The sequence below is a fragment of the Onychostoma macrolepis genome, chromosome 23 (assembly GCF_012432095.1).
Source record: "Onychostoma macrolepis isolate SWU-2019 chromosome 23, ASM1243209v1, whole genome shotgun sequence".
Classification (NCBI taxonomy): domain Eukaryota; kingdom Metazoa; phylum Chordata; class Actinopteri; order Cypriniformes; family Cyprinidae; genus Onychostoma; species Onychostoma macrolepis.
This window is the reverse complement of record NC_081177.1, coordinates 12,131,992-12,159,759: the sequence shown is the minus strand read 5'-3', so window position 1 is coordinate 12,159,759 and position 27,768 is coordinate 12,131,992. Positions and strand designations below refer to the sequence as shown.

At 36.5% G+C, this 27,768-nt stretch overlaps 1 protein-coding gene across 2 annotated transcripts; it reads right to left on the bottom strand.

Annotated features, from left to right (window-relative positions):
* Positions 1–924: 924 nt before the first annotated feature.
* On the bottom strand, positions 925–26,399 carry ctnnbip1 (catenin, beta interacting protein 1). 2 transcript variants are annotated; one of them, XM_058764398.1, is made up of 4 exons: positions 26,226–26,399; positions 19,951–20,065; positions 19,438–19,528; positions 925–2,851 (listed from the first exon to the last, which is right to left on the bottom strand). In XM_058764398.1, the coding sequence occupies exons 2-4, from the start codon at positions 20,044–20,046 to the stop codon at positions 2,793–2,795; spliced, it is 246 nt and encodes an 81-aa protein (XP_058620381.1). In that variant the 5' UTR covers positions 20,047–20,065; positions 26,226–26,399; the 3' UTR covers positions 925–2,792. The 2 variants fall into 2 exon arrangements, with proteins under 2 accessions (XP_058620381.1, XP_058620380.1); XM_058764397.1 differs by having other exon boundaries at positions 19,951–20,068; positions 26,226–26,391.
* Positions 26,400–27,768: the final 1,369 nt, after the last annotated feature.

Below are 27,768 nucleotides of genomic sequence, written 5' to 3'. Positions count from 1 at the left end.
ATGGCGGGAGAAGCACTGAACAGATGTTGGTTATTATATGGGGAAATCATGTAATCAGAATGGGGAAACAGATCGCAGTCTGCGGTTAGCAGAAGCCTGTATACTGTACCCTCACTTTTTGGCATCAAAATACAGTTACGTATAGCTACTCAAGGACAAAGTCACCGTTGGTTTTATTGTGAATGATAGTGATTAAGAGAACTAAATTACAAATGTTTAGTTTCACTTTGAAACAAGAGTCACAATCTTTTTTTCTTTGAGTTACAAATTTGTTTACCAAAATATTAATAATAATAATAATAAATAATATTATGTATATTCATTTTTTAATTGTCATTTTAATTTTAGCAGCAACAATGCATTGTTCCTGTCAAATTTAAAAGTACATTTAATGAGTATTTCAATTTTGACAATATTAAAATGAAAAGGCAAATGTTAAAATGAAATTGAACATATTTAGGTTTTAATTTTTCATAATTTAATTTAGCATAAACTACCTTTCAGTAACTGCTGGATCTATAAATAGGGTTTGGATGTAACATTGCCCTATAAATAGTTAAAAATGGCACGCAAGTTTTATTTGTTTGGTTTATTTGCTTGTTTTAAAACCCAAACAGAAAACATACAATATGACTGATCAAATTGCATTATGATCTGCATGTGTATTTACGTTTAAAACTTTTTTTTGCACATCCATAATCTATTGGGTCTTTCTTCTGTTTTTCTTGTGCTGGTTATCTTATCAGAACCCAGAGCAGATTCCAGAGACTCCCATAAAGAGAAGCAAAATATACCCTCATTATGAGATCTTCCTCCAGCTTAGTTCTCATCTCACAGACAGAAGGTTCAAGAAACATCGCAGTCCTTTATGCTTTATGATTTCAGAATAAATGCCAAAGGAAACAAAAACATTCAATACAAAAGGCAGTTTTCAACTCCTTTAATGGTTCAGTTGGTATAGATTTTGGACGCATTTAAGTCAAGGGACGAGGTCGGCGGCCAGACGGCATAAAACAACCATTCAACTGAATTTTTAAACAATAAAAAAAAAAGAAATTCACATTAAATAGTTTAACAGCTCAAGCGAGTACGAACGACATGCAGTGAAGTCAATGAATTAAACAAGAATCCAGAGTGACATTCAATGGATGCAAAGCTCAAAGGCCACAAACCCAACCTGAAATGAGTGCATGTAAGACACGATTGTATGCTTCTGATGTTTAAAAAAAAAAAAAAAAAAAAATCAATGCATAGACAAAATAAAGATTTACAGTTAAAAAGAAATCAGATGCATGTTCCTGTCAAAATGCAGTAATCTTGATGACTGAAGACATTCAATCAAATACTTATTGCTGATATTAGCGAGAACTATAAAAGCCATTTTCAAAGGACTTACATCCACAGATTAAAAAGAGGTGTACATTGATGTTTAATGCAGCAAGGCTCTTGTGACCATTAGAGAGCTACTTGAACATACACCAGAGACCACAATGCAGGCATGCGTCATTTCAAAACACTAAGATACAATAATTATGTTAAGCAAGTTAACAAAACATGAATACACATTAAATACTGAACATGAAATAATGTTACCAAAAAGGTCAGAGGCCTTGATTTAATTTGAAAACTGATTTAAATTGAACTCCTAATAGAAAAAAGGTTTGGTTTTCATTAAGTTGTCGCAGGACATTTAGCGTCCTCTGAATTCACACAAGCTTATATTCATCTTCGACTTCAATTAGAATAACTAAAAACGTGTTTCACTAGCACCACTGAATCAGACGGTCAAATATATGCTGACACATACCCACAACCGAGTATGGCATGTCCTGTTACAACGCTTAAGGCTGAGACTTTCCATTTGATGTGTAAATTTGTTGTTATTTCGGTTTCTAAAATCATTTGTATTAAAACGTGGTTACAAATCAGAATTGAAGTTTAAAAGGGGTCTGTGTTTGTCTACATTTTAAGACATTGAAAAAATAAATAAGGACCTAAGACATTCATTAGATACCTTTAGAAATATTTTACATAAAAACAGTTGGCACAACTCGTTCACTTTTCTACTTTTTTCTCACGTTCTGTACAAAAAAAGGCTATGAAATTTCACATTAATCCAAACATCGAAAAAAGAGATCATGAAACATCAGGTCATTTGTGTACATCGTTCTGTGAGTGTGTGCTTGTGTACGGGCCTCGTCCGTTTTGACAATTCGGTATCCTCCACAACAACATTAATGTTATTTTGATGAAATTACGACACGAACGACTACTAAACAATCAAAAACCCTGAAAATAATAAAGTAAACAAACAAAAAAAATAGTCTACCTGCAGGTTCCTGTGGACAATTAAAACAAGAAACTACATACATGGAAAAAGAAAAAGAAAAGGAAAATCATCTGCAATAACATAACCCATAAGGCGATTTATATTCTTTCGTAGTTTGACCAGAAAAATGAAGCTCTTGGTCCATTAAGTCTCTCATGGGAACAAATACAAAACGCCATTTACGGAAGGATGATGCAAAAACGAAACTTAAAAACCCAAATCTAATTTTTACCCGCCAGGACTCTTTCAGACTTGTTTGCTACAAGTCATCAGGTAGTGCGGCCGCAGGGCCCGATAGTGTAACAGTTAGTGTGAGGAAGAAGAGGGGTATGGGGAAGAGAAGGGAAGTGGGGCAACTGGCATGCAGCAGAGCCCCGCCCCTCTCTCGTCTCAGGCTCCGCCCTCTCCATCAGTCAACAGTGTTGTGTTGTGTTCAGCTGTAGTGACTCTGCATGGCGAGAGGTCACTGTCTCCTGTCCTCGGTCTCTGATCTTGAAAAGGCCATCACCACATCCTCAGCTCCTGGGAAAAGGACAAAACTATATTTTAGATTGGCATCAGACATATTCACGGATTATATGCAATAAATAAATCAATCAATCAAGTTTATGATTATTATTTTACACTTATTTTTTACAATTATATAAAGAGTTTTACAGATAATAAATATTTTTAGACATTTTTAAGTAACTGTATAAAGATATTTTCTGTATGAAATAATGAAAATTATAAATAAATTAAATAATTTATGCTCTGAGAAGACTACTTATTTCAAGACTATTTGTACTGCACAAAATACTGCATGTAAGAAAATAAATGCAGCCACTCTCCAAGCTATTATCCTTAACAGCTTTATTAGGTCAGGAAAATGTAATCTTCACAACAGAACGAATTACGTGAGCTCGTTCAGTGGCACCGAATGTTATTATAATGGCTGAAGAGCAAACAGGCTGTGTGGTGTGTAATTAAACTCAGACAATGCCTTACAAGTGTCTGCCTTACAAACACTCTAGATAGAAAAATTACAGTAACACTGGGGTAAATAAAAAAATAATCATCATCTAGGGCGTAATGCAAACTGTGCAGCATACACTGAATACATAATTTTTTTTAATAGTATGCAAAACATGCACACAATATGCAATGGTAAACATTTAGAACAGTACAATGTAGTACATCTGCTGTTCACTTCATTCCAAAATGTCTGCATCAGATTTATTTAGCATTTTTTACTCATAGTAAAAATGTCTTAATTACTGAGATTCTGCAACCCCAAACTCATTAAGTCTTACTGAATGCATAAACAACTGAAATGCATCAATTTAAACACACGAAAAAGTATAATGGAAAACTGTTGCTCAATGTAGTGGATCATATGGGTATTCAGTACATACAGTATCTCACAGAAATGAGTACACTCCTCACATTTTTGTAAATATTTTATTATATCTTTTCATGTGACAACACTGAAGAAATGACACTTTGCTACAATGTAAAGTAGTGAGTGTACAGCTTGTATAACAGTGTAAATTTGCTGTCCCCTCAAAATAACTCAACACACAGTCATTAATGTCTAAACCGCTGGTCACAAAGGTGAGTACACCCCTAAGTGAAAGTGTCCAAATTGGGCCCAATTAGCCATTTTCTCTCCCCGGTGTCATGTGACTCGTTAGTGTTACAAGGTCTCAGGTGTGAATGGGGAGCAGGTGTGTTAAATTTGGTGTTTTCGCTCTCACGCTCTCATACTGGTCACTGGAAGTTCAACATTACACCTCATGGCAAAGAACTCTGAGGATCTGAAAAAAAAGAATTGTTGCTCTACATAAAGGCTGTAGGCTATAAGAAGATTGCCAAGACCCTTAAACTGAGCTGCAGCACGGTGGCCAAGACCATACAGTGGTTTAACAGGACAAGTTCCACTCAGAACAGGCCTCGCCATGGTCGACCAAAGAAGTTGAGTGCGCGTGCTCAGCGTCATATCCAGAGGTTGTGTTTGGGAAATAGACGTATGAGTGATGCCACCATTGCTGCAGAGGTCGAAGGGGTGGGGGGTCAGCCTGTCAGTGCTCAGACCATACGCCGCACACTGCATCAAATTGGTCTGCATGGCTGTCGTCCCAGAAGGAAGCCTCTTCTAAAGATGACGCAGTGCGGTTTGCTGAAGACAAGCAGACTAAGGACATGGATTACTGGAACCATGTCCTGTGGTCTGATGAGACCAAGATAAACTTATTTGGCTCAGATGGTGTCAAGCGTGTGTGGTGGCAACCAGGTTAGGAGTACAAAGACAAGGTGGTGGGAGTGTCATGGTCTGGGGCTGCATGAGTGCTGCCGGCACTGGGGAGCTACAGTTCATTGAGGGAACCATGAATGCCAACATGTACTGTGACATACTGAAGCAGAGCATGATCCCCTCCCTTCGGAGACTGGGCCGCAGGGCAGCATTCCGACATGATAACGACCCCAAACACACCTCCAAGACGACCACTGCCTTGCTAAAGAAGCTGAGGGTAAAGGTGATGGACTGGCCAAGCATGTCTCCAGACCTAAACCCTACTCAGCATCTGTGGGGCATCCTCAAACGGAAAGTGGAGGAGCGCAAGGTCTCTAACATCCACCAGCTCCGTGATGTCGTCATGGAGGAGTGGAAGAGGACTCCAGTGGCAACCTGTGAAGCTCTGGTGAACTCCATGCCCAAGAGGGTTAAGGCATTGCTGGAAAATAATGGTGGCCACACAAAATATTTACACTTTGGGCCCAATTTGTACATTTGTACTGTGTGTTGAGTTATTTTGAGGGGACAGCAAATTTACACTGTTATACAACCTGTACACTCACTACTTTACATTGTAGCAAAGTGTCATTTCTTCAGTGTTATCACATGAAAAGATATAATAAAATATTTACAAAAATGAGAGGGGTGTACTCACTTCTGTGAGATACTGTATAGTAAGTTAGCAGTATGCCATTTCGAACATTGCCAAGGTATCTAAAGTCTGTTGTAAAGATGAGCCTTCATTAAATATCACTGACCCCGCTGAGCCCTCAAATCAATATTTCACACATTTATACTCCTGCTGCCCTGATCTCTGACCTGGAGAACTGGATGTTCATGAGTGCATTCATAATAGTCAAACTAGACTATATTAATAATGAACACTGAGCAGGTACCTATAGCCCTCAGTTTATTCACATAAACATCTTAACATCAGGGTCAAATCAGCTTCTGCTTTTGTAGCATGCGGCATGAGAGACAACACCCGCAGTAACAAGCACTGCTTGAGGTTTTCTGTGCCACACTGATAAGAAATGCATCTAAAAGCCTCTATTAACCAAGTCTACTAGTGTCCATATCTGAAATACGGACTCTGGCAAAACAAACACTGTGAGAGATGTCCTCTAAAGACACGAAAATGTCACCGGTGGATTGCGGGAAGTCTGCAGGCGTTTGTGATTTCAGTCAGGTTCGAGGCAGATTCTCAGCGAGGGAAGGCACTAATCAATTCCAATCCTGAATTAACGATCCCGCCAGGGGAAGGAAAACAAACCCCCGCAAGCCAGGTAAACAGGATTTGTAGGTCCAGCTGTCCCAAGATGAACACGAATTAATAACAATACCACAAATGTGTAAACACAACATAAACAGCAAAACCTTGAGCTCTGGCTGGATTATTTTGAAGGTCATAGAGGAATTGCTGCACAGGAAGTGCTGATGTTTCTTGGTGATGTAGCCCAATATCTTATACTATGTTTGGCAATCCAGTGTTTTAGTTATGGAGCTATTTTTTTTTATTCTAAACTGGTTTGAAGGAAAGTAGTATTCTGACTGTCCTAGTCCAAGCTTAATAAGCAGAAAAGCAGAACGTCGGCATGTTAATTTCCTCTGCCTTTCATGTACCCTAGCCCACAAAATCTGACATACCACTTCTTCGGCATAAAATGACCAGTTTAATTCTCCAGAAGTATAAGATACTCTGTCTAACCATCAAAATGCAAAAGACATGCACTCAACATCAAAGGTGCCCTTTGTACTTCACTGAAGGCTAGTGTATTTTGATGATGCTCTTTACTTTCCTGCAGAGTTTTGCAATATTAGGATATTTTATCCAAAACTTAACTTAATGAAATATATACTGAAAAGTACTGCACTGAAAACTACAAAGCGCTCAAATTTTAAACAAATACAGTACAGGTCAAGAATAAAAATCTTTTTATAATATTACTGCCCCTTAATCTGCAAGTTTCCACCAACGGTGCTGCCATTGTGTTTTCACAAGCGACAATGGTGTACCAGTTCTAACACCATGGCGAAAGTTTGAGCAAAGCAGGCTAACTGTTCTGTCTTTGGCTGCATCGTCCAACACAGAACACTGTTTAGAGTCCCAGCCTCAGAGGAGACAAGAAAGCAGTGGATTTATTTATTTACTTACTGTATATTATGCTATTGCCACACAGATAAAATATAAGCATGAGATTTCTTTCCCAGCTGTTTACCTTCACAGACATAACCTACTGTTTTTGTAACTCATGTGTTTTTTTTTTAACAAACTTGTGTGTATTTGACAGTTTAAGCGCAATAAGACATGAAAGAAAACCAAATCAAAACCAAACAGATGTTTTTTAGCAAAATATCTGAGGTATGAGCTGTAAAGGCACAGCCCTATTCTGGAAAAGGGGGCGGGGAGCAGCAGCTCATTTGCATTTAAAGAGACATGAGCGAAAACAGCGTGTTTCTGCTTCCAATCAAAATAGGCATTTTCAAAATGATATAAATGATCTGTGGGCTATTTTGAGCTGAAACTTTGCAGACACATTCTGGAGACACCTGAGACTTATATTACATATTGTAAAAAAGGTGTATAATAGGTCTCTTTGAAACAGTAAGTAATTACGTAAATAAACAAAGAAATAAATAAAAGGCTAATCTTTTAAATGGTAATGGCCTCTAACATTAACACTCAAATGATGATACTTTTATTATCAGTCTTATTAACTCTTTCCCCGCCAAACATGGAATTTTCCGTCATTCATGAGACAGCGCTTCGCTGCCAAACACAGAATTTTCCATATTTCCACTGTTATACGCTAGGGGGCGCTATTACACATCTCCTGAATGAGTCTAGAAAGTGTCGATCAAAAACACAGACCAGGAAGACGGAGAAACGAGCAATCTCATATGTAAGCATATGCATATGAAAAATAATGCGATCATCAACACTAAGCGCATATAAATAAAAACTGCCTAATGTTACAGAGGGTAATGTCAATCCAGAAAGTGGTAAAGGCCTGTGCAAGCTTTGGGAGTAGCCTACTGATGGACGCCATCTACGGCATCTTTGCTTTAATAATATTACTGACTATGATCCAGATGTAGTATTTGATAAAAATGTGATTTTCTCAGCTTTTTGCTCAAAATGTTGCTTTTTTATGAAACCTACCTACATTCAAATGTTGATAAAAAAAAAAAAAGTTTGAAGCTAGAATAAAACTTTTTTTTTTCTTTGAAAGGAGAGGGTCTGATCTTTATTTTGATGTATTGCATTTTCAGATTTTCACGCTGAATATTACGATCACGATCTACGATATTCATGTTCATAAAAACGCTAGTGGTGGATGGCAACTTTTTTCAAAAATGCTGGTGGGGAAAGAGTCAAAGGTGGGGTATGCATTTTTTCAAAAACGCTTTAGAAAACGGAGTCGGGACAATACCAAAACAAACGTAGCCAATCAGCAGTAAGGGGCGTGTCTACTCCTGATGCGAGGAGAGAGCACTCATCATTGCACATGACGGACATTAGAAGATAAAGATTAGCCGAGCCAAGCGACGATAGAAAGATAGAGATGGCGGATAAAAAGAAAGAGGAAAACGTCTGAGGAACAAAACGTGTCTACACTGGATGCGATAAAACGACCGTGGGAAAATCATTTGAAATTTGTGCTATTATGTCATAGAACGCGGCAGCAGTTTACTGTCGGGGATTTGTCGTGTCGCAGCGCGACATCCAGTGTAGACACCATCACTGATTATAATGAGTTCTATAGTATTGTCGCGCCGCACCGCTCGCATCTGGTGTAAACACGGTGTTACGATAAGGCAAGAAGAAGGACCCGTGTAAATATCGGATCAGCTTTCCAGCACTGGAGAGAACTCAAGGAGCGTGAAGGCCTGCTATCGGGCGCCAAAATTGCTTTGTTTCTTCTCGATAGGCGAGCAACATTGGGTTTGCTTTGTTTCACAGAACTAATCGTTGCCATACGTATGTGTGGGCCGGAGCTATCAAAATAGGGGAGAGACCCTTTTGGGATAGGGGCGTGTTTGTTTTGGTGATTTCAAACGTCAACATTGGATATCAGAAATCACTTACCCCACGTTTAACTACAGAGGATAAGAACAGTGACTTTTCATCTTTCTGGTTAAAAACAAAACAGAAGCTTTAGCATAGAGAGACAGCTTCAGAAGAGAGTGTTAGCACCTTACTGAAAACACTGAAGGTTCACACCCTGTTCACAAGCTGTATGCTGTTGGATTTCTACAAAAAAAAAAAAAAAAAAAATCTAATTTCAGTCTTTCTGATGCTTTATCTTACACCAAATTAAAATAAAAGCCCCACAGATTTAGTCTCTGCATAAGCTGAAACAGGAATAAAAAATACACCCAATTTACATGTTAAAAGAGGAAAGACTACTGTATAGACATAAAAACATGAGGCAAACCCAAAGAAAACCAAACTGTGATGATGAAAATGAGACTGCGGCTACTAAACCATTAACAGCATGTCTTTGATCCTGTATCATCTTTTAAGGTTGCATAATGCTTGCGTAACAGCCTGATCATGGTAAGGAGGGGTCAAAGACAAAGATGAGGCTTTAGAACCACTGACAGGCTGCTCTAAAAATCCTCACAGTTAAACTGAATGTGCGTTTAAGCGGAAGGGAGGATGGAGTGTCTGTGGATGAAAATGCCCCTCTCCATCTTCCGGCTGCCTTCGTTCTGGTGAAGCCGCTCCCTGCGACGCACGCTGTGTCACAGGAGCACAAGCCAACGTGCTGCAGACGTCAGAGCCCCCATGAGCCATCGCCTAGCAACAGCTCAGAATCAGATTGCATCACAATCCGACAGGCAGCAAACATCTATGAACAAATAGCAGCTGTCTGAATCTCGAATACTGCACTGTTCAACCTCTAACAACAATATACTCCACACAATCCATAATCATATGACAAAACACCTGTGGTCTATGATACTGAAGTGACAGCAGTTTTAATCGTGAAGGTGAGATCTCTGATACTTTATTACACTAAATGATTGCATGTACATGTCATATGATTAAATGCCAAACGTGCAATCAGTAAGTTTTACATTAGCCTACTAAAAAGGTTTTACAGAGTAATTAGATAATAACAAAATTAATATAATATAGTAATAATAAATAAAAAGCTGCTTTATTTTACATGGTGTAAGTTGCCTCTCCATGAAAAAAAAAAAACTAAAGTCTAAAATATAAATAATATTATATAATAGAAATAATAAGTAAATATTTTTTAAAAATAATTTAATTTTTTAAATATATATATATAATAATCAAATCAAATTATATTTCTATAAGGCAGCGGCTATTTAAACTAAGTGCAAATAGCAATAGATGCTATTTACACTGTGAAAATAGCATATTTTCTTAGCAATATGTTATTTGCTAAGTTAAAATAGCTATAGATTGTATTTACACCATTAAAATATCAGGATTTTCTGCTATTTATGCTACTTATTGCAAATAGTGGCAATTATCTGCAACTCAGTATTGTGGTACATTATGAAACAGTATGCAATAATAATGTATTGAGTGCAAATTATAATTTTAATTCAAATTATTAAATGGATGCCACCTTATTGGGACAATATAAGCCCTCCCCCACACCTACCTTAACCCTATCCGATACTTTATTTTCAACTTTTCGATTATTTCCTTTATTTTTATTGAAAATAAATGCCTTTCTGGTGTGATATGAGATTTGAAAAGGTATATATATATATATATATATATATATATATATATATATATATATATATATATATATATATATATATATATATATATATATATATATATATATATATATATATATATATAAATAAAAATGTAGAAAACTAAAAATAAATTGGTAACACTTTACAATAAGGTTCCATTTGTTAACATTAGTCAACTACATTAAGGAACATGAACTAACAAAGAATTAACTCTAGAAGTATTTTTCAATCTTAATAATTAATCTACAGTTAATTTTTTAACATTACTTCAACATTTATTTTATTCCAATATTTACTAATACATTATTACAATTAAAAGTTGTATCTGCCAATATGTAACGTTAACTTAACATTTCCAAATAATGGACCTAATTGTAAAGTGGTACCATAAGTTAACTAAACAGTACATTTAACTTTAACTAAATGAAATTTTACTAAAAATGAATTAAACAATAATTACTCAGGAAATATTAAATAAAAAAGAAAACTGAAAAGACACTAAAAATAAAACAGAAAAATTTATATTTGCATCATTTATTTCTACAGTGGCATTAAACACTGGTATTAAAAAAGTGCACCTTTAAATAAAAAAAAGAGTCCTGTAAAACAGTTTAACCCACACGTACGAACCATCTGATAATAGCAGTAAAACTCTGTAATAATAAACCAGAAGGAGCACACTTCTAAGGGCACACTTAAAAAGATAATTGCAGGCAGATAGCAGATATGGTATTAGTGGGCCATTTCAGGAAGTGTGGTTTAAACATGGCCAGCAGTGATGGATCATAAGCAGTGAGTGTGTGGGACTGACACACAACCACACATACACCCCCACACCCTTCTGTGTGCATCACACAAGACACTTTTGTCTTTTTGACACTTTTCACTTTTGATGATTCACAATCCCAGATATTTCTTTCATAATCATCTAAATATAACATACAAGTTTAATAACTTCTATTTTAAAAATAAATAATAGATTGTATATATATAGCATTAGCCAACATCAGACCCTCAGTGTACTTTCCCCCTTCAACATGTCAGTGAAATTTCTTTAAAGCCGGCTCTGTGGCTAATTAATTTGCTTATCGGAGGAAATAGACGTTAAACTTTAGACCATTACTACTGCAATTAGAAATGGGTCACAATCTGCTCCAGCAGAAGAGGATAACAATAAACAGCAGGATGGCGACAGGGCTGTTTAATAACATCTACTGCATTATTATACTATGCCAGCAGACCACCTAAAAACACACTGTTTCACAGCTGGCAAACAAAACCATTGTAGTTAAAATGAACACAAAAGCTGGACATATTTGGGCTAGGCTTAAAATACCAGAGCCTGAGAGGAAATTAATCATGTAAACTGTTACATGGGTTTTTACGCTCTTTAATTTTAGCCACGTAGCAAAAGTAATTCATTCAAGCCATCATGAAGTCTATTTATAGAAATAAAAAAATGGCTTGTAGTTATGAGAAATAAGTGTTTTCTGTGTTTTGGGCCATGAGTCATTGGTTTAGTGATGAAGGGTCTTAAATGTGCTTTCTGTGTCGCATCGGTCCACTGATGGAGTGCAGTCTGGGATTATACCGTCTGAGGATTATACCAGCAGACACAAGACAAAAGACTGTTGACTCGGCCGCGTCAGTCTAGAAGATGGAAAATACATAACTAACTAATGCATAGCCTTGAACTCTTTAAAAGGGCTGGCACTTACACAACAAAGACAATAAAAGCTTGTAAGGGGGATGTAAAAGAGCAGCATCCTTTCAAACGCTGTCACACAGACAGGACCAAACGAGCGAGTGCCATGTTCTCACACCATCCGTCTGCAATTAACAATCCGGTTTGACTGAAGGTCCTCTAATGAGGCCTGTTCCTCTCCTTCATTCACACACCGCCACGAAGCCCTTGTCCACCCTGCTTGCCGCCCATTCCATTGCCATGGAAACCGTCTACTGTACTTGCTCCGTTGTTCAGTCCCCAAGGCCTCCACAAAAGGGGCGGCAGGCTCTCTCACAGCCTCACTGTCAGCTTTCAACCAATGATGAGGATCACCACTACTTTTGGATCCAACAAAAAAAAAAGTAAATTAAAATAAAAAAAAATAAAGTGTAATATTATTATTATTATTTTAATTTATATGTATTATGTTATGGGAGATATCCAATGATTACGATCCTATAATGTTCTGTAAGATGCTTTAAAAAATAAACAGTGGCCACAATGAAGCTGCATTCAAGAATTTTAGATGTAACCTAAATTATTTAACCTCATTATAAAACAAAATGTTTAAAAATACAATGCATTTTACAACATCTCTGCATGTTGAATATATCTGATATTATTTTTCTTATTATGTTTTAATAAATATATTTTATTAAGCAATGGAATATACATTTTGTAATGCAGTTTTAACAAATCATAGTAGATATCATAATCATATATATTACAAAATCACAGTACAATTATTATCTTTTCACACCATTTCAAAATATTTATTATGATTATTAATTCAGTAACATGTAAAGATAATTATAATGTAATGTATATAAATGCATACATTTCTGGAGAAAATAATTATATGATGATAATAATAATAATAATAATTATTATTATTATTATTATTATTATTATTATTATTATGTTATTGGCTTTATAATTGTTATTAATCTTTTTATAAAATGATTTATTTTTTCTCATAAACATTAACCGTATTACTGTATAAATAAAAAGTTGCCTGATCATTTCATTTTAGCTGCAGCTATTTCTTCAGGCCTGTTAATGAGTTTGCTTGGCATGGTATGAAGCTTTGAGCTGCCTGAACTCTCAAAATTCTCCTACGCCCACCGTCCACCCCAGACACCACCATCCAGTTTCATCCTCTAAACTTCAAGGCCTTAGATTTGATTAAAATTGCATTACAAAATTTAGAATATGCGTCTATGCTAATTAGCCAATTAGATGGTCCTGAATGCAAATGTGTTTAATCCACAGACAAGTAAACAGGGAAAGTGGCAGGTTTGGAACTTCAGAAGGAGTAAACATACCAGATTTGTACACTTATGAAGGAAAATGGAGTGGTGGTTGCATGTGCAAAACTCACTGTAGCAATGCCTGGATGTTCTGAATAGTCAAAAGAGCCCATCTACAAATATTTGTTATATACTGTATGACATGGACACCACATTCAGTGTCAGAAATCAATCAAACCTGTCAAGCCAAATACTGAGATCAAAACTGACCACATTCACAACCGCAAGATCATTGTCAAAAAAAAAAAAGAAAAACAGTTAAACACAGAAGTTATTATTCACATGTGAGAACAACAGCCATTGAGAAAGTGAAATGGTCAGCCTCAGTGGTCTGAGTCTATTCTACACACAAATGTGATCAACACAAATTAACTCTTTTCATTAAATGGTTGACAGCAGACAGCAACCCTTTAATTTACCCCAGAAATCTGAGAGGCCTACAGATCATTCATACCTTTAAATATAAAGCCACACAGCATGTTTCTTTTTTGTAAGCATTAGAAATAAATATAGCCATGTCTGCAGCTATACTAGTCACTGGGTGACTCATTTTTCAAGGTGTTGGATGCAAACACAGGCAGCCCTCTGAGACAGCTTGATACGTAAATAATTTATCCAACTGCGGTATAGTCCCCCGAGATGTGGCACTATTTTGCCTGATGTGAGAGAGAAAGCATTAGCATGTGTAGATCTGAAGTGCCATCCATTTGCTCCAATATTACATTAGCTAAATCCTCAGCTGTGTTGTGATCCTACATTAACGTCATCCTCCGTTTAATTTAAACTAAAATAAGTAACTACTACTAAACACATTCCAATTCACCTCAGCAGACCTCTAGCATTTTTAGTACATGCTTTATTTAAGGGTTCACACAGATCGTACGCCAGAGAATGAGATGTCACAGTTTCTCCTAATAGAAACGGACTAATCTTGATGATACTCCCCTAACATATTCTTGACAGCCTTCCTCGTCTGTGCTTTAAACAAAAGGTTATCGTACTTCATTGTGTGTTGTTCATTAAGAGCGTTCTCCCTTTCATCTCACCCTCATTATACTGCAGGAGACCACAAGCGTCTACTGATCGCTTTCATCTAAGAGCTGGCATTTACATTTCTTATTCTAGAAACATCACAACGTCTTAAAAATCACTCATCAGAATGTTGGCTCATCGACGATGGAATATTTCCTAATGTTGGAGCAAACACAGATCTGCACAAAAAGTCATTTGAGCTAGAAAGATCCCAGAAGCACAACACACATTGACATCTACATCCATCTTTCTTCTGCTACTGCCTTATTCATGAAGATCCTTCCAAAAAGAGCACAGCATTAGTATCCTTGCCTAACAACCAGGCTCATATGCATATGTAATGAAAACAAAATCTGTGCTCCATTCTTCTATACACCTAGAGTTATTCACAACGTTAAGACTTGTTTTTCCCTGTCGAAAAAAACAACAAAAAAAAATTCACAGAGCATGTGATCTCTATGACAGTTAATGCATCTTAGCATTACTGTTTCATTCTTACTATGGGATATGAAGCAACTAAGTGAAGTTTTTTCACATTAAACCTATAGATCAGCGGATCATCTCAATTAAAAACCAAGGAAATTACCCTACAATATATATAGCATTTAAACTGCCTACCTGAAACATTTATGTTGTGCTAGCGCCCCCTTGTGGAATGAGCTACAGCACAATGTCCAAAATATACAAAAACGCTGCAGTTTTTTTTAGCATCTAGCTGCAGCCCACAAGATCCAGGGGGCATGGACCTTACATATACCTAAACCTACCCATCTCCACCCCTAAACCTACCAATCTCCACCCCCTAGATGTGGATCCAACCACGCCCCCTGGATCTTGTGGGCTGCAGCGAGCCCTACTTGTTTTTTTCCCCCCAAACACTGCCTCTCAAATGTTTGGGATCATTTTGAATGTTTTTTAAGGAAGTCTCTTCTGTTCATCAAGGCTGTATTTATTCGATCAAAAAAACAGTAATATTGTGAAATCTTATTGCAATTTCTAATATTGGTTTCCTATTTTAATATACTTTAAAATATAATTTATTTCCGTGACACAGTGCTGAATTTTCAACATCATTACTCCAGTCTTCAGTGTCACATGATCCTTCAGAAATCATTCTAATATGCTGATTTATTATGAGTGTTGAATCGGTTTTGTTTATTGTTTTTTGAAACATGTGATACTTTTTTCTTTTACATTTCACACATCCCTCCTCAATAAAAGTATTCATTTCTTACAGCATTTTATATTGTAACAATTTTAAAAAAAAATAAATGCTGTTCTTTTTAACTTTTTATTAATCAGAGAATCCTAAAAAAATATCACAGGTCTCAAAACAAAAATATGAAGCAGCACAACAGTTTCCAACATTGATTATAAATCAGCATATTAGAAAGATTTCTGAAGGATCATGTGACACTGAAGACTGGAGTAATGATGCTGAAAATTCAGCTTTGATCACAGAAATAAATTATATTTTAAAGTATATTAAAACAGAAAACTGTTATTTTAAATTGCAATAATATTTCAAAAAATATAATCTATAAATAAATCTGTTAATAATAATAATAAAAAAAAAAAATCTATTTTGATCAAAAAGATACAGCCTTAATGAGCAGAAGAAACTTCTTTAAAAAAAACTTTAAAAATCTTACTGATCCCTAACTTTTGACCGGCAGAGTGTGTGTCTGTGGGCTTGTTTAGCTATACTTGTGAGGACCAGACGTCCCCACATGGATAGTAAAATCTGATATTTCCGATTTTGTGAGGACCATTGGCGTGTGTGTATACATTATTTATATTTATATATATATACACACATACATATATATGTACAGTGCCCTCCACTAATATTGGCACCCTTGGTAAATATGAGCAAAGTCGGCTGTGAAAATAAATCTGCATTGTTTATCCTTTTTATCTTTCATTCAAAAAATTCGCAAAATTATTGAAGTAAAACAATTGAAAGTGGGGGGAAAATCTCATTGTGAAATTAATGCTTTCTCTAGTTCATGTTGACCACAATTATTGGCACCTAATTATTGCAACGTCCTTTTCCCTAGATAACAGCTCTGAGTTTTCTCCTATAAAGAATGAAGAGTTTGGAGAAAACCTGATAAGAGAAAAATCTCTCCAGATTCTTCAGATTCACAGCTCCATGTTAGTACTTCTTCTCTTCAGTTCACCCCACTCATTTTCTGCAGGGTTCAGGTCAGAGGACAGGGACAGCCATGGTAAAAGATTCATTTTGTGCTCAGTGACCCATTTTTGTGTTTATTTTGATGTTTGTTTTGGATTGTTGTCCTGGTGGAAGATCCAAACATGGCCCATTATAAGATTTCTAACAGAGGCAGTCAGGTTTTGATTTTTTATATGTTGACAAGATGTTCAGGACCTCTGGCAGAAAAACAGGCCCACAACATTAAAGATCCAGCAGTGTATTTAACCGTGGACACGGGGCACTTTTTATCCCCGTTTGTACTAAACCCATCTAGTGGGTTTGCTGCCAAAAAGCTCTTTTTTTCAGTTTCATCTGACCATAGAAGCCAGTGCCGGATAACTGAATTTGCTGGAGTTTGTTTTTGGATGAGTGAGGAGAATGTTCCTTGAAACCCTCCCAAACAACATGTGGTGATGTAGGGGATGTTTGATTCATTTTTTTTTAGGTTTCTGACCCCAAGACTCAACTAATCTCTACAATTCTCCAGCTGTGATCCTCTGAGAGTCTTTGGCCACTCAAACTCTCCTCCTCACTGTGCATTAGGACAATATAGACACGCGTCCTCTTCCAGGCAGATTTTTACCATCTTTAGTTGATTGGAAACTCTTAGTTATTACCCTGATGGTGGAAATGGGGATTTCCATAGCTTTAACACTTTTCTTACAGCCACTTTCTATTTTGTGAAGCTCAACAATCTTGGTCTGCACATCACTCCTTGTGATGGATGATTAAGGGAATTTGGCCTTTGTGTTCCTCATATTTATAATCCTGTGGAACAAGAAGTCATGGCTGGACAATTTCATGCTCCTAGTCACCCTGGTGTGCTAAACAAATGTAAATATGAATGGGAATATACTTCAGAGATATTTTACTCAAAAGAATTTCTAGGGGTGCCAATAATTGTGGCCAACATTCATTGGATTTTCTCCCCACTTTCAATTGTTTTACTTCAATGATAGGTTAGAATTTTGTGAATTTTTTGAGTGAAAGATCAAAAGGATAAACAATGCAGATTTATTTTCACAGCTGCCTTTGCTCATATTTATCAAGGGTGCCAATATTAGTGGAGGGCACTGTGTGTGTGTAATATATATATATATATATATATATATATATATATATATTAGTGTCAACGTTAACGCGTTAACGCATGCGATTAATCGAAAAAATGTAACATGTTAATATTTTTTTAACGCAGATTAATCGTTTGATAAGGTTTGACCCTAACTTCTTCTCGTCATCGCAGCGCAGAAGGTTATCCATCATTGTGTGATGAGGGTACAGCACCAGTGTTGCCAGGGTAACGGCACAAGTGGGCTAATTTGAAAATACAGTCGCGAGAAAAAATTACAGAGCCGTGGGTTGCGTTTTTTTGGGCTACTTATTTAATGTACCGCGGCCACCCAAAGTGTATATAGACAAATAAAAATGAAAATAGATCCTTTTACTAATGTGTATTACACTTGGAATGTATACCTGGCAACTTAAGAACGGAGAGGCGGTTATAACATCACAAACAACGTGAGTTTCAGCAGAGCATACATGTTAAAGCTTTTACACAGCAGAGATAAATATGACAACAGCCACTATAGATTATATAAGATAATAAACACACGATTACGATAGATATGGTCTGTATGTGATTTTCTTGAGATTGAATGTGTACATCTGAAATGCTAATTTGTGCAGCGATATAAAAGGCTATAAATAGCATATTTTAACAACAGTAAACGACCAAATTCCACGTGATCGCAAAAGGAACTTATTACAAACACTCGATGGTGGTTTGAAGTGAGTTCTGAGTAAAAGTGTACTATTAATCTCATAAATTGTCTTATGTAGTATGATGCTAATATTAGCTCTAATGCAGCTGCAGAACAGGTCTAATTCTTCTTCATAACGCATTTTATCATAATACTTCATGTAAGGTCGCAAGAAAATGTTTTGTCGTATTTATTTAGAAATACTTTTGATAATAGTTGGGTAAATGTATACTGGGATTGAAGCGATGTGGTTTGGTAAACGTTTTATTGCCAGTATAAATGCTGATAATGGCTGAAAAAAAAAAAAGAATAATGATAAAATAATATAGGATTAAGGATTATATATAATAAAGGATTATGTCTCATACCTGGCGGAAGTGTGAAAGGTTCTGTTTCCTTAAACTAGTTTTATGCATTTCTTTTCAACACATTTACAGGTAAATCCTAGTATTTTAAATTTGCGATTAATCATGATTAAATCACAGCCCATGACTGTGATTAACGCGATTAAATTTTTAATCGATTGACAGCACTAATATATATATATATATATATATATATATATATATATATATATATATATATATATATATATATATATATATATATATATATATATATATATATATATATATATATATATATATATATATATATATATATATATATATATATATATATATATATATATATATATATATATATATATATATATATATATATATATATATATACACACACATATACATATATACATATATATATACACACATACATACATATATTTATATTTATTTATACTTTGTTAAAATCCAATTTATACATGATCCAGTGTCAACTTACCCTATCATGCATGACATTATATTTGGAAATGGTGTCATTAAAATCGAAACAACCAAGAAAGACAATAATCCTTCTAATATTCCAATGTCCAGTATGATAAGAACTACAGTAGTTCCTCAGTAAATAAGAGTGTACGTGGTAAAGGGTGGAGGTTTGGCCTGCTGTGTTCAGGCTGTAAATGTTGACTTACCCTGGTCAATAGGGTGCTGTGGCAACTGACTCATCTGGCTGTGCACCACGCCTGCATAATTCCGCAGAAACGCTTCCTCGTTTGGTGTCAGCTGTAAGGGTGGGGACAAAAAAGAGCTTCACATTTGGCACTGAAAATCCATGCCAGTGTTCAGTTAAGAATGATTTAAAATGCCACTAAACTGTCGAGCACTAGATCAGTTTCAAGGAATAATGAAATGGTCACCAAATTCAAGACAACGACTGGTTTATATATAAGCGATTAGCTTTCGATAGTATCCTAAGTCTTGTTTTGCATTATTATTCAATAAAAATGCAGGTTATCCTAAAGAAAACAAGGTGTTTTTAATAGTCTGCACAGCTGGGGGAAAACAATATTAACCAATGACATCTAATTTAATCCTGCACACATTCTCTCACACAAAACACTCAAAAATGTGTCACATTAGTTATGTTAAAAGTGAAGCCATTTGATGTCATCTTTATGTCTTATTCTCATTGGTCTGACACTTACATTTGATCCCATTTTCTTGAGCATGAGCAGCACCCGCACCTTCTGCTGGATGTACATCTCCTCAGGAGACTTGCCAGGGGCTTCCTCTCGGTTCATCCCCCCCGCTCCTGACGCACTGCTGAGCAACCGCACACAGAGCAAGAGAGTATTCAATTATTCATATCCCAAATTTTATTTTCAGAACTCGTGAGTTGAATACTTTCCTGCTTGGGTTTCATACAAGAAATATGATGCATGAGGGCCTAGAAATGTGAATCAGACCTAAAAGAAGAAAAACCCTATGAGCTAGCTGTTCGCAATCTATCAAATATATCGGCTTAAAAAAAATAAATAAATAAATAAAATCAAACCCATCGTAACCTTTGCCGAATGCAGAAAGCTTCTAATTAAGCAGAATGACAGTGTGTGAAGTCTGAACACACTTCAGATCATGGAGCAGGTTGACAGCATCATAAATGGTCCTCATGCATATTTAATGGAAGATCTAACCGTGCTCCCAGCTTTCCCTCATCTTGCTCACTTCCTAATGACCTATTTTCAAACTTACTCAGTATGAAACAATTAAGGACCTTGAGAAGCAAAAAAGGACATAATCACAGAAGAAAGCCACAAGACAAAACGATCTGATGCCCCAAATGTTATTTTCCAGAAATACAAAACACAAACAGAGACAGACTGCACTAATACCACCTAATCCATAATCAATAATGCATCTTATACCAATGTCATGTGGAGAAAAAACCCAAAAATTTGAGAAGGAAGTACATCACATACAGTACGAAGCACTGACAATTGAGCAAAATGAATGGCATCAAATATATTCTGGGGGTTTTGTGAATGTGTCAGAGTGAATCCTTTGGCGACATCCAGCCTGTGATGTCTCACGCCCTCTTATCTGCACAAAGAGCCTCTAATACATGTTGACAGCTTGTTTGATGTGGGGTTAGCCTATATTTAATTGAAACGCTGGTTCAACCTTTCATTTCACGACGGATACGTTTGTCTGGCCTTGACTTTAAGAATGACAGTACCTCCCCATGGCCTATCCGGCATGTTGCAAGCTTAAATTTCTGAAGGCTACTTAATGTAAGCCAGGAAGGCGTTTAAGACAGAAAGCGGTATAAAAACGGGCGACGCTGGCAAAATAACTAACCCAGATTTCCTCTACAGTCACAGACTCATCAGTCACCAAAGGGCCGTGGCATCAAAAGGGCTTCATATTCAATAAAGCATGCACTTTATTCTGCTGCGTCTCGCTGGCAGCCGTGGGGGGATGAGGAGTGCTCGCAGATGAAAGACACAAGAGGGACCGGAGCGTCAGCTCGGCAGCTCTGTGACACCAGGCACACCTTCAGGGGGGAGACGGCTCGCTCTCCCTTTCTCGCTTTTGATCATGACTGTCCTTCCTGCTGGAGACGAGACAGGCCAGACAGCAGGCAGACTCACTGCAGCTCATCTCTGCCGCAAACACCCAAGAAAAGCTGGTGCATAACAACGCACCTACCTCATCCTTCTAAGACTGTGGGTATGAATCTCTGAAAAATGCCCCATAATCTTTCAGGGCTTTAGATGTGTAGCACACCGCAGCTCAGAAGCAGGCGTTTTGTTTGAGCAAGTCTGCATATTTCTTAAAATATGTAGATGATAGACTGTAAAAATAGAGCAAATCATTATTAAAATAATTTGTACATTTTCATAGAATGAAATACTCACTATATAATGTAAAATAAACTTGAGTTTAATCATAGAATGACAATAAATATTGATGCTGTTTTTATTTTTATTGCAGCTGGAAAAGACAAGCCATGCCACAACACAAGACAACTTAAAAATATACAATTTAACATTTAGGGAACCCCACTTTGGAAAAGATGCACAACACTAGAAATCTGGCTTTATTAATACCTACTTATAGACGTTAATTATCTTACAGCAAATAACCAATACTATGGCCTATAATGGTCTGTCAGTTGCTTTAAAAAATTAAAGTGTTCACAATTAAGATGCAATATAAAATTTTACATGCTTTAATCAGGAGTTCCCAAATTATTTACCCCAAGTATAAAGCAAAATGTAAAAAAAAAAAAAAAAAAGGATTTTCAATAAACCTTAAAATCTAAAAATAATCTAAAATCAAAAAAGGTTTTATTAAGAATTGACATATATTAAATATAAAATCATATAAAAACTATATTATATATTATATATATATATATAAAAAACGAATTAAATAAATAAAAACAATTATATTTATTCCTGTCTTTTAGGTATACTATAGCATTTCCTGTACAATTCTAAGATTTATTCTGTTTTAAATCCTATACGATTATGTATATATAAGTTCCAACAGAGAAAAAAAACACTCACTAATCAGTGCTATTGCCAACAGATGTCATTTTAGACTTTTCCTGATTTCACGGTGGAAGATGTCAAATCATGTGGCGATGGGCTAAATATAGAACACCTATCCTCTGGTTCAGTCATGACCCAGCCTGCACTGAGGCTCAAGTTAGTGTCATTTGGTTTCCCATGAGTTTAATTGGAGCTCAATTCAGATCACAACATGGAGCTCCTGTTTTAAAAGCAGATAAAACCAAAGTGTTTTAGTCTCAGTTGGGTCACTGACTGGATGTTATTTCACTGCTGCAAGGTCATAAGCAACTGAGCCAAAGCAACGATACTGCAAAAGATCAGTTTATCAGTGACTCCTGCCACTATCCATGTAGGGAAGGTGCAGAAGCTCTGGAAGGAGATCCACAATCCAGATAGCAGTTCTATTTATAGACTCATCAAGTCATTTGAATCTTTACAAACAGCTTGCTGAGAAAGATTCCTCAATTGTTTGAACGTGATAGAAAACATGCATCAGAAAGAATTTATCTTCAATTCAAGAAACATCTTTTGCATTAGTTCAGTAAGAAACATACTATGCGCACTTCCATTCTATTTAGTATGCAAAAATCAGTATGGCAGACATCACTGATGCTTGTGTTGGAACGGGAGCAAATCCCTGCAGCCATGTTCCAACATCTAGTGAAAAGCCTTCCGAGAAGAGTGGAAGATGTTAGGGAGGACCAACTCCTTTAGAAATACACATGGTTTAGAAATTAAGAAACGTTGTTTGGGTCTGTACATATTTTTTAAGCCGTGTAATGTATGCAAAGCAATCAAAATCTGTCTGCTGACCATAACTAATTCAGCTCATCAAAAAAGATGCCCTCAAAAGACAAAAAAAATTCAACAAGACTTGCTTCAATATGAGAATAAACAAACAACCTACTGTATTTGCAGCCAGAATGTTAACCAATCACCATCTAAAACATAATTGGCACAAATGGTTTTCCATGGTATAACAAATTCCCAAGACACAGTGGATTTTCTTTGGATCATAGGATGTTACACAACCTTTGCCTGTCAGTGGAAACAGATGATGCTGACTTGAATTATTGGATAAGACTAACTACCAAACCCCAAAACTAATTGTACGGCCAAAGTAATTCTGTCAGCGACAGCAGAATAACATCATGTCCCCTCCATGAGCAGCTGGACTGAATGAGTAAAAAATAAACTAATACTAAATGTGATGAAAGGAGATTTTTTCCGTTTTACCTGAGGGAATGGTGATTCAGCAGAGGGCACTGTTTTAGAGATCTCTTTTACATCTCAACCGCCAAGCCTTGACCTAACTGAAATCCATTTACATGATCAAAAACTAACTGGACCAGTCGACATCCAGTGGGTTATAATCGGATTATAATTACAACTGGAAACCACCTACAACAAACAACAAACTGGTTTGACTGTCCTTAGCTTTCTTCCCCTTCATTCTGCCTCCACATTCCCGTCTACTTTGAACGAAACAATAAAATAAAAGACATGCAGAGGTAATTATGACAGAAAATATAGTTTAATTGCAATGTTTAGCCACTATAAAGTCCAAGTATGGATATGACTGAATCACTTGCCAGCAGATTTTAAGGTAAACTAGCCATATACAGTGTGGAAACAATAGTTAAGTGTATTTGACAACAATAGAGATGAGGCAGCCAGAGCCGGTATGACTGATAACTAGGTCATGACTCGTTAGCAATGCATGAAGCATGACCCAGCAATGCAATCCCTGTAAATTCAAAAACAGTCAATATAAAAATAAGTTGATTTTAATTAACTATTTAAAAAAAAAAAAAGTCTACATAGTTGAAAAGCAGATAGGGAATGATACTTTGGAATTTCAGCTTAGTACACATTGAGTGTAAATTAAAAAAATTCATTTCACCATAAGTTTAGTCACAACAAAGTTTTTATGACAGGGTGTAAAGGGGTTCAAATATTACTGAAGTTTTCTAAGGTTTATTTTGTCAATGCATCTCCTTGGTATTTAAATCCATCTAGTATAAGTGTTTCACAAGATGGTTGTCATGCACCAGAGCGCTTGTCATGAATCACAATACAAAACCCACTGCAGTAAGAAGCTCCCTTTGGGATCACTTCTGCACCGGCTGTCAGAGATATACAGCTATATGAAACTATGACAAGACAATTCTCTCCATAATACGATTTAAGAAAACTTCAACTAAATAGGCTTAAACACTATATTTCAAGGCAGGAAGTCAGGCCTTTCCTCATAAGGTGTGGCTAATTTGTCTGAGATTTAAACCAGGTAAAAAAAATGTAAATAAAATAAAATATATAAACAATATATATTTCTATATATTGTTCATATATTTTATTAAATTTTTTTAACACACACACAATATATATACAAAATTAAAAAAGTATATATATATATATATATACCTATACACACACATACTTTTTACATTTTTTGTATAATGTTAAAATGCAAGAAGAGGGTTGAGATCATTAATAGTGTGTAAGCAAAATTCTTCAAAGTCAAAGGAAGCCAACCACTGAAAATTTAAGCAAGCCAAAGAGGATTTCGCTAATTGCCACAGAAAGAAGCCACATTTGCAGCCAGCGAGGCTGATTTAAGCCTGGATCCCAGCCTTGATCAAGTAGGAGCATGCCTTAAAGGCATAAACCCGGCCTGTGTTGTGTCTGACGGACACAAAAAAGTGGGGGTGGGGGGATGCCAAGCGACACCAGGGGGGCTGGGCTCCCCACAACAACAACAAAAAAAAATGTGAGGAAGCTTGGCTTGGCAGGAGGTCTGAGTCCATGCCTAAGCTTGTAGCTCAAAGGCAGCTGATGATCTCCCTTCGGGACGCAGCGGTTGAGCGGTCCATGAGCCGCACCTGCCCCCCCGCCATAAAGGAGGAGAACCGTCTTTCTTGGATTCAAAGAGTCAGGATCCCTCAGGAGAATGTGAAGACTGAAGAAAATACAGTTTGACTTCCAAGTTCACAAGTAGCTGGCCCTGCCCTGTCCCGTCAGCTCTCGAAGCCCAGCGCGGTTCAAGTGCCCACTACAGGCAGACTGCCAGTTTCATAGCCAAATGCGAGCCAGACAGATGTATTCTGTATTCACAATGAGTTTAGGGTGTGGAGAGACTAAAAATAGCCTATCATTGCCACTAAGACATGATAATGTGGCACAAGTGACTGAGATTCTTTCTGAACTGAGAGTCTAAGATGAACAAATAAACCTATAAATATTAAATTGATGCAAGCAAACACAAAAACTCATCATAAAAGTGCTGCATTTATAGAATCAGGTGGGGGAATTATTATTATTTTTTTCTTCATTAAAAGCATTAATACAACCACAATGAGCATTTAAACATATCTGTGCATTCACAGCAGCAGATTCATGTGCTGAAAGGGTGCTAAAAGCAATGAAGGTAAACAGTACAACGTGTATAGATCATAAACGACGTCATTAATATGCAAATGAGCTTACAATTACATTTTAAGCGTACAAAGTATCTGTTCTAATACTGAACTAGTACAGCAGTCAGTTAGCGGACTGGAATGACTCAAGTCCTCTTCTCTCTTCCTGTGGCAAAACGCGCGCATATATCTCTCATTTATCTTTAAAATGAAGATTGTCAGTAAAACAAACGGTCTTTTATCTACGACTATAGTGTTTAAAGGAGAAAAGTTAGTGTGCGTAAGATACAGTGGGTGTTTTAACAGACAAACTGGATAGTGGAGCTGTAACAAAGCCCTGAATGAAGTTCCCACAATTCCCATTCACATACACACACACATTAGCTCGCTAGCAACAGAAAAACAGCCAAACCGCTACAATTCACGCCTCGTTTTGGGGCGTAATTTTCATATGCTGCCTCAAACACCTCCGCTTTGACGACTTACCTCTCCTGGTCCAGGATTATGTCGTTTTTGTTGTATCTGAGAGCTGTGTTGTGTATAAGGAGGCGTCCTGTTCCGGGGTCACATCCCGACAGTCGGCAGCGCTGGAGTGACTCGAGAGCGTAAACGCGCCGCTGCTGATTCAGTTCCTGCCGGTGCGACGCGCGGCCGTCGCCATCAGAGGGCGCTGTGACGCTGCCAATATCTTACTAGTGATCGGTGAGCAAGCAAAGAGGGGGGTTTGATATACACTATATTGCCAAAAGTATTGGGTCACCCCCTTCTAATGAACAGGTTTGACTACTTTAGTCATTTCCATGAGTACAAATCTTAATGTTTAAGCAGTGTTACAAGTCATTGGTGTTTGGTAAAGAGTTTTTGGCTCAAGATCTGCATTTAAAGTCACACCAGAGGTGTTCAGCTTGGATTAGGACTTGGCTTTCTGCAGACCAGTCAGGTTCTTCCACACTGGCTAAATCAATCATTTCTTTTTGAACCTTGTGTTATACACAGAGGCATTGTCATGTTAGAAGAGAAAAGGGTCCTGTCCAAACTGTTGCTTTAAAATTAGAAGCACACTATTCCCTAGAATATCATTATATGCTTTAACATTAAGATTTGTACTCATGGAAGTAGTCAAACCTGTTCATTAGAAGGGGGTGACCCAATACTTTTGGCAATATAGTGTATTTATTATAGATCATTTTAGTATAACAAGAGGAATGAAAAATCACATTCTGAGAATAAATGTAAAAAGCACTGATCTAATACTTATCTTTATTTTTAATGTATTATTACAAGAGGAATGAAAATCTACATAACAGTCTAAAAAGTAACCTAAGCATTAAACTGACACCACTCATAAACAGGCCAATGTAATAGGTCATACTATTTTTCAGTTTTAGTATAGCTACTTTATCTAAAAAGCACTTTTGTGGCCATCTCGTGTACTCTCTGAAGTTCTTTTGATTGCATTCTTCAGCTATTTTTCGACAAAATATTATCAATTCAATCTTTTTCTTTCTATAAATACTGTAGCAAAAGAGACATTTAATGGGATTTTACAGTTTCATTGTATATTCCTATGATTGACATAAACCTTACACAGCATATCACCTTAAAGTTTGGCTTAACAATAAATTTGCAGTTATTTAGAGTAAATGTGTTACTGTATAATTAGCTTTTACAATAAACCATTAAGGTGCCTGAGTGGGATTTCTGTTTCTCAGGATTAAATACTGATTGCCGTATTACAGAAAATCCTTCAACTGAACTAAAACAGAATTCATTGTTCTTACTGTTATCACCACTGTTTCTAAGCCCTAGTCTCAGAGCATATGTTACTGAGAGTTTCCCAGCAGTCTCATTTACTGTACTCCTCACACTGGGAAAACCTCGTTTATCATTCATTACACAATAAAGATTGAGGTCTCATGCAGCTTCCACTTCCCCTTTTATCTCCGTTTCATTTTCGCTGTTTATATTTCTCCAACACATACAATAATAACATTCAAATGCCGATCAGGCGTATTTAACTTCCTGTCCC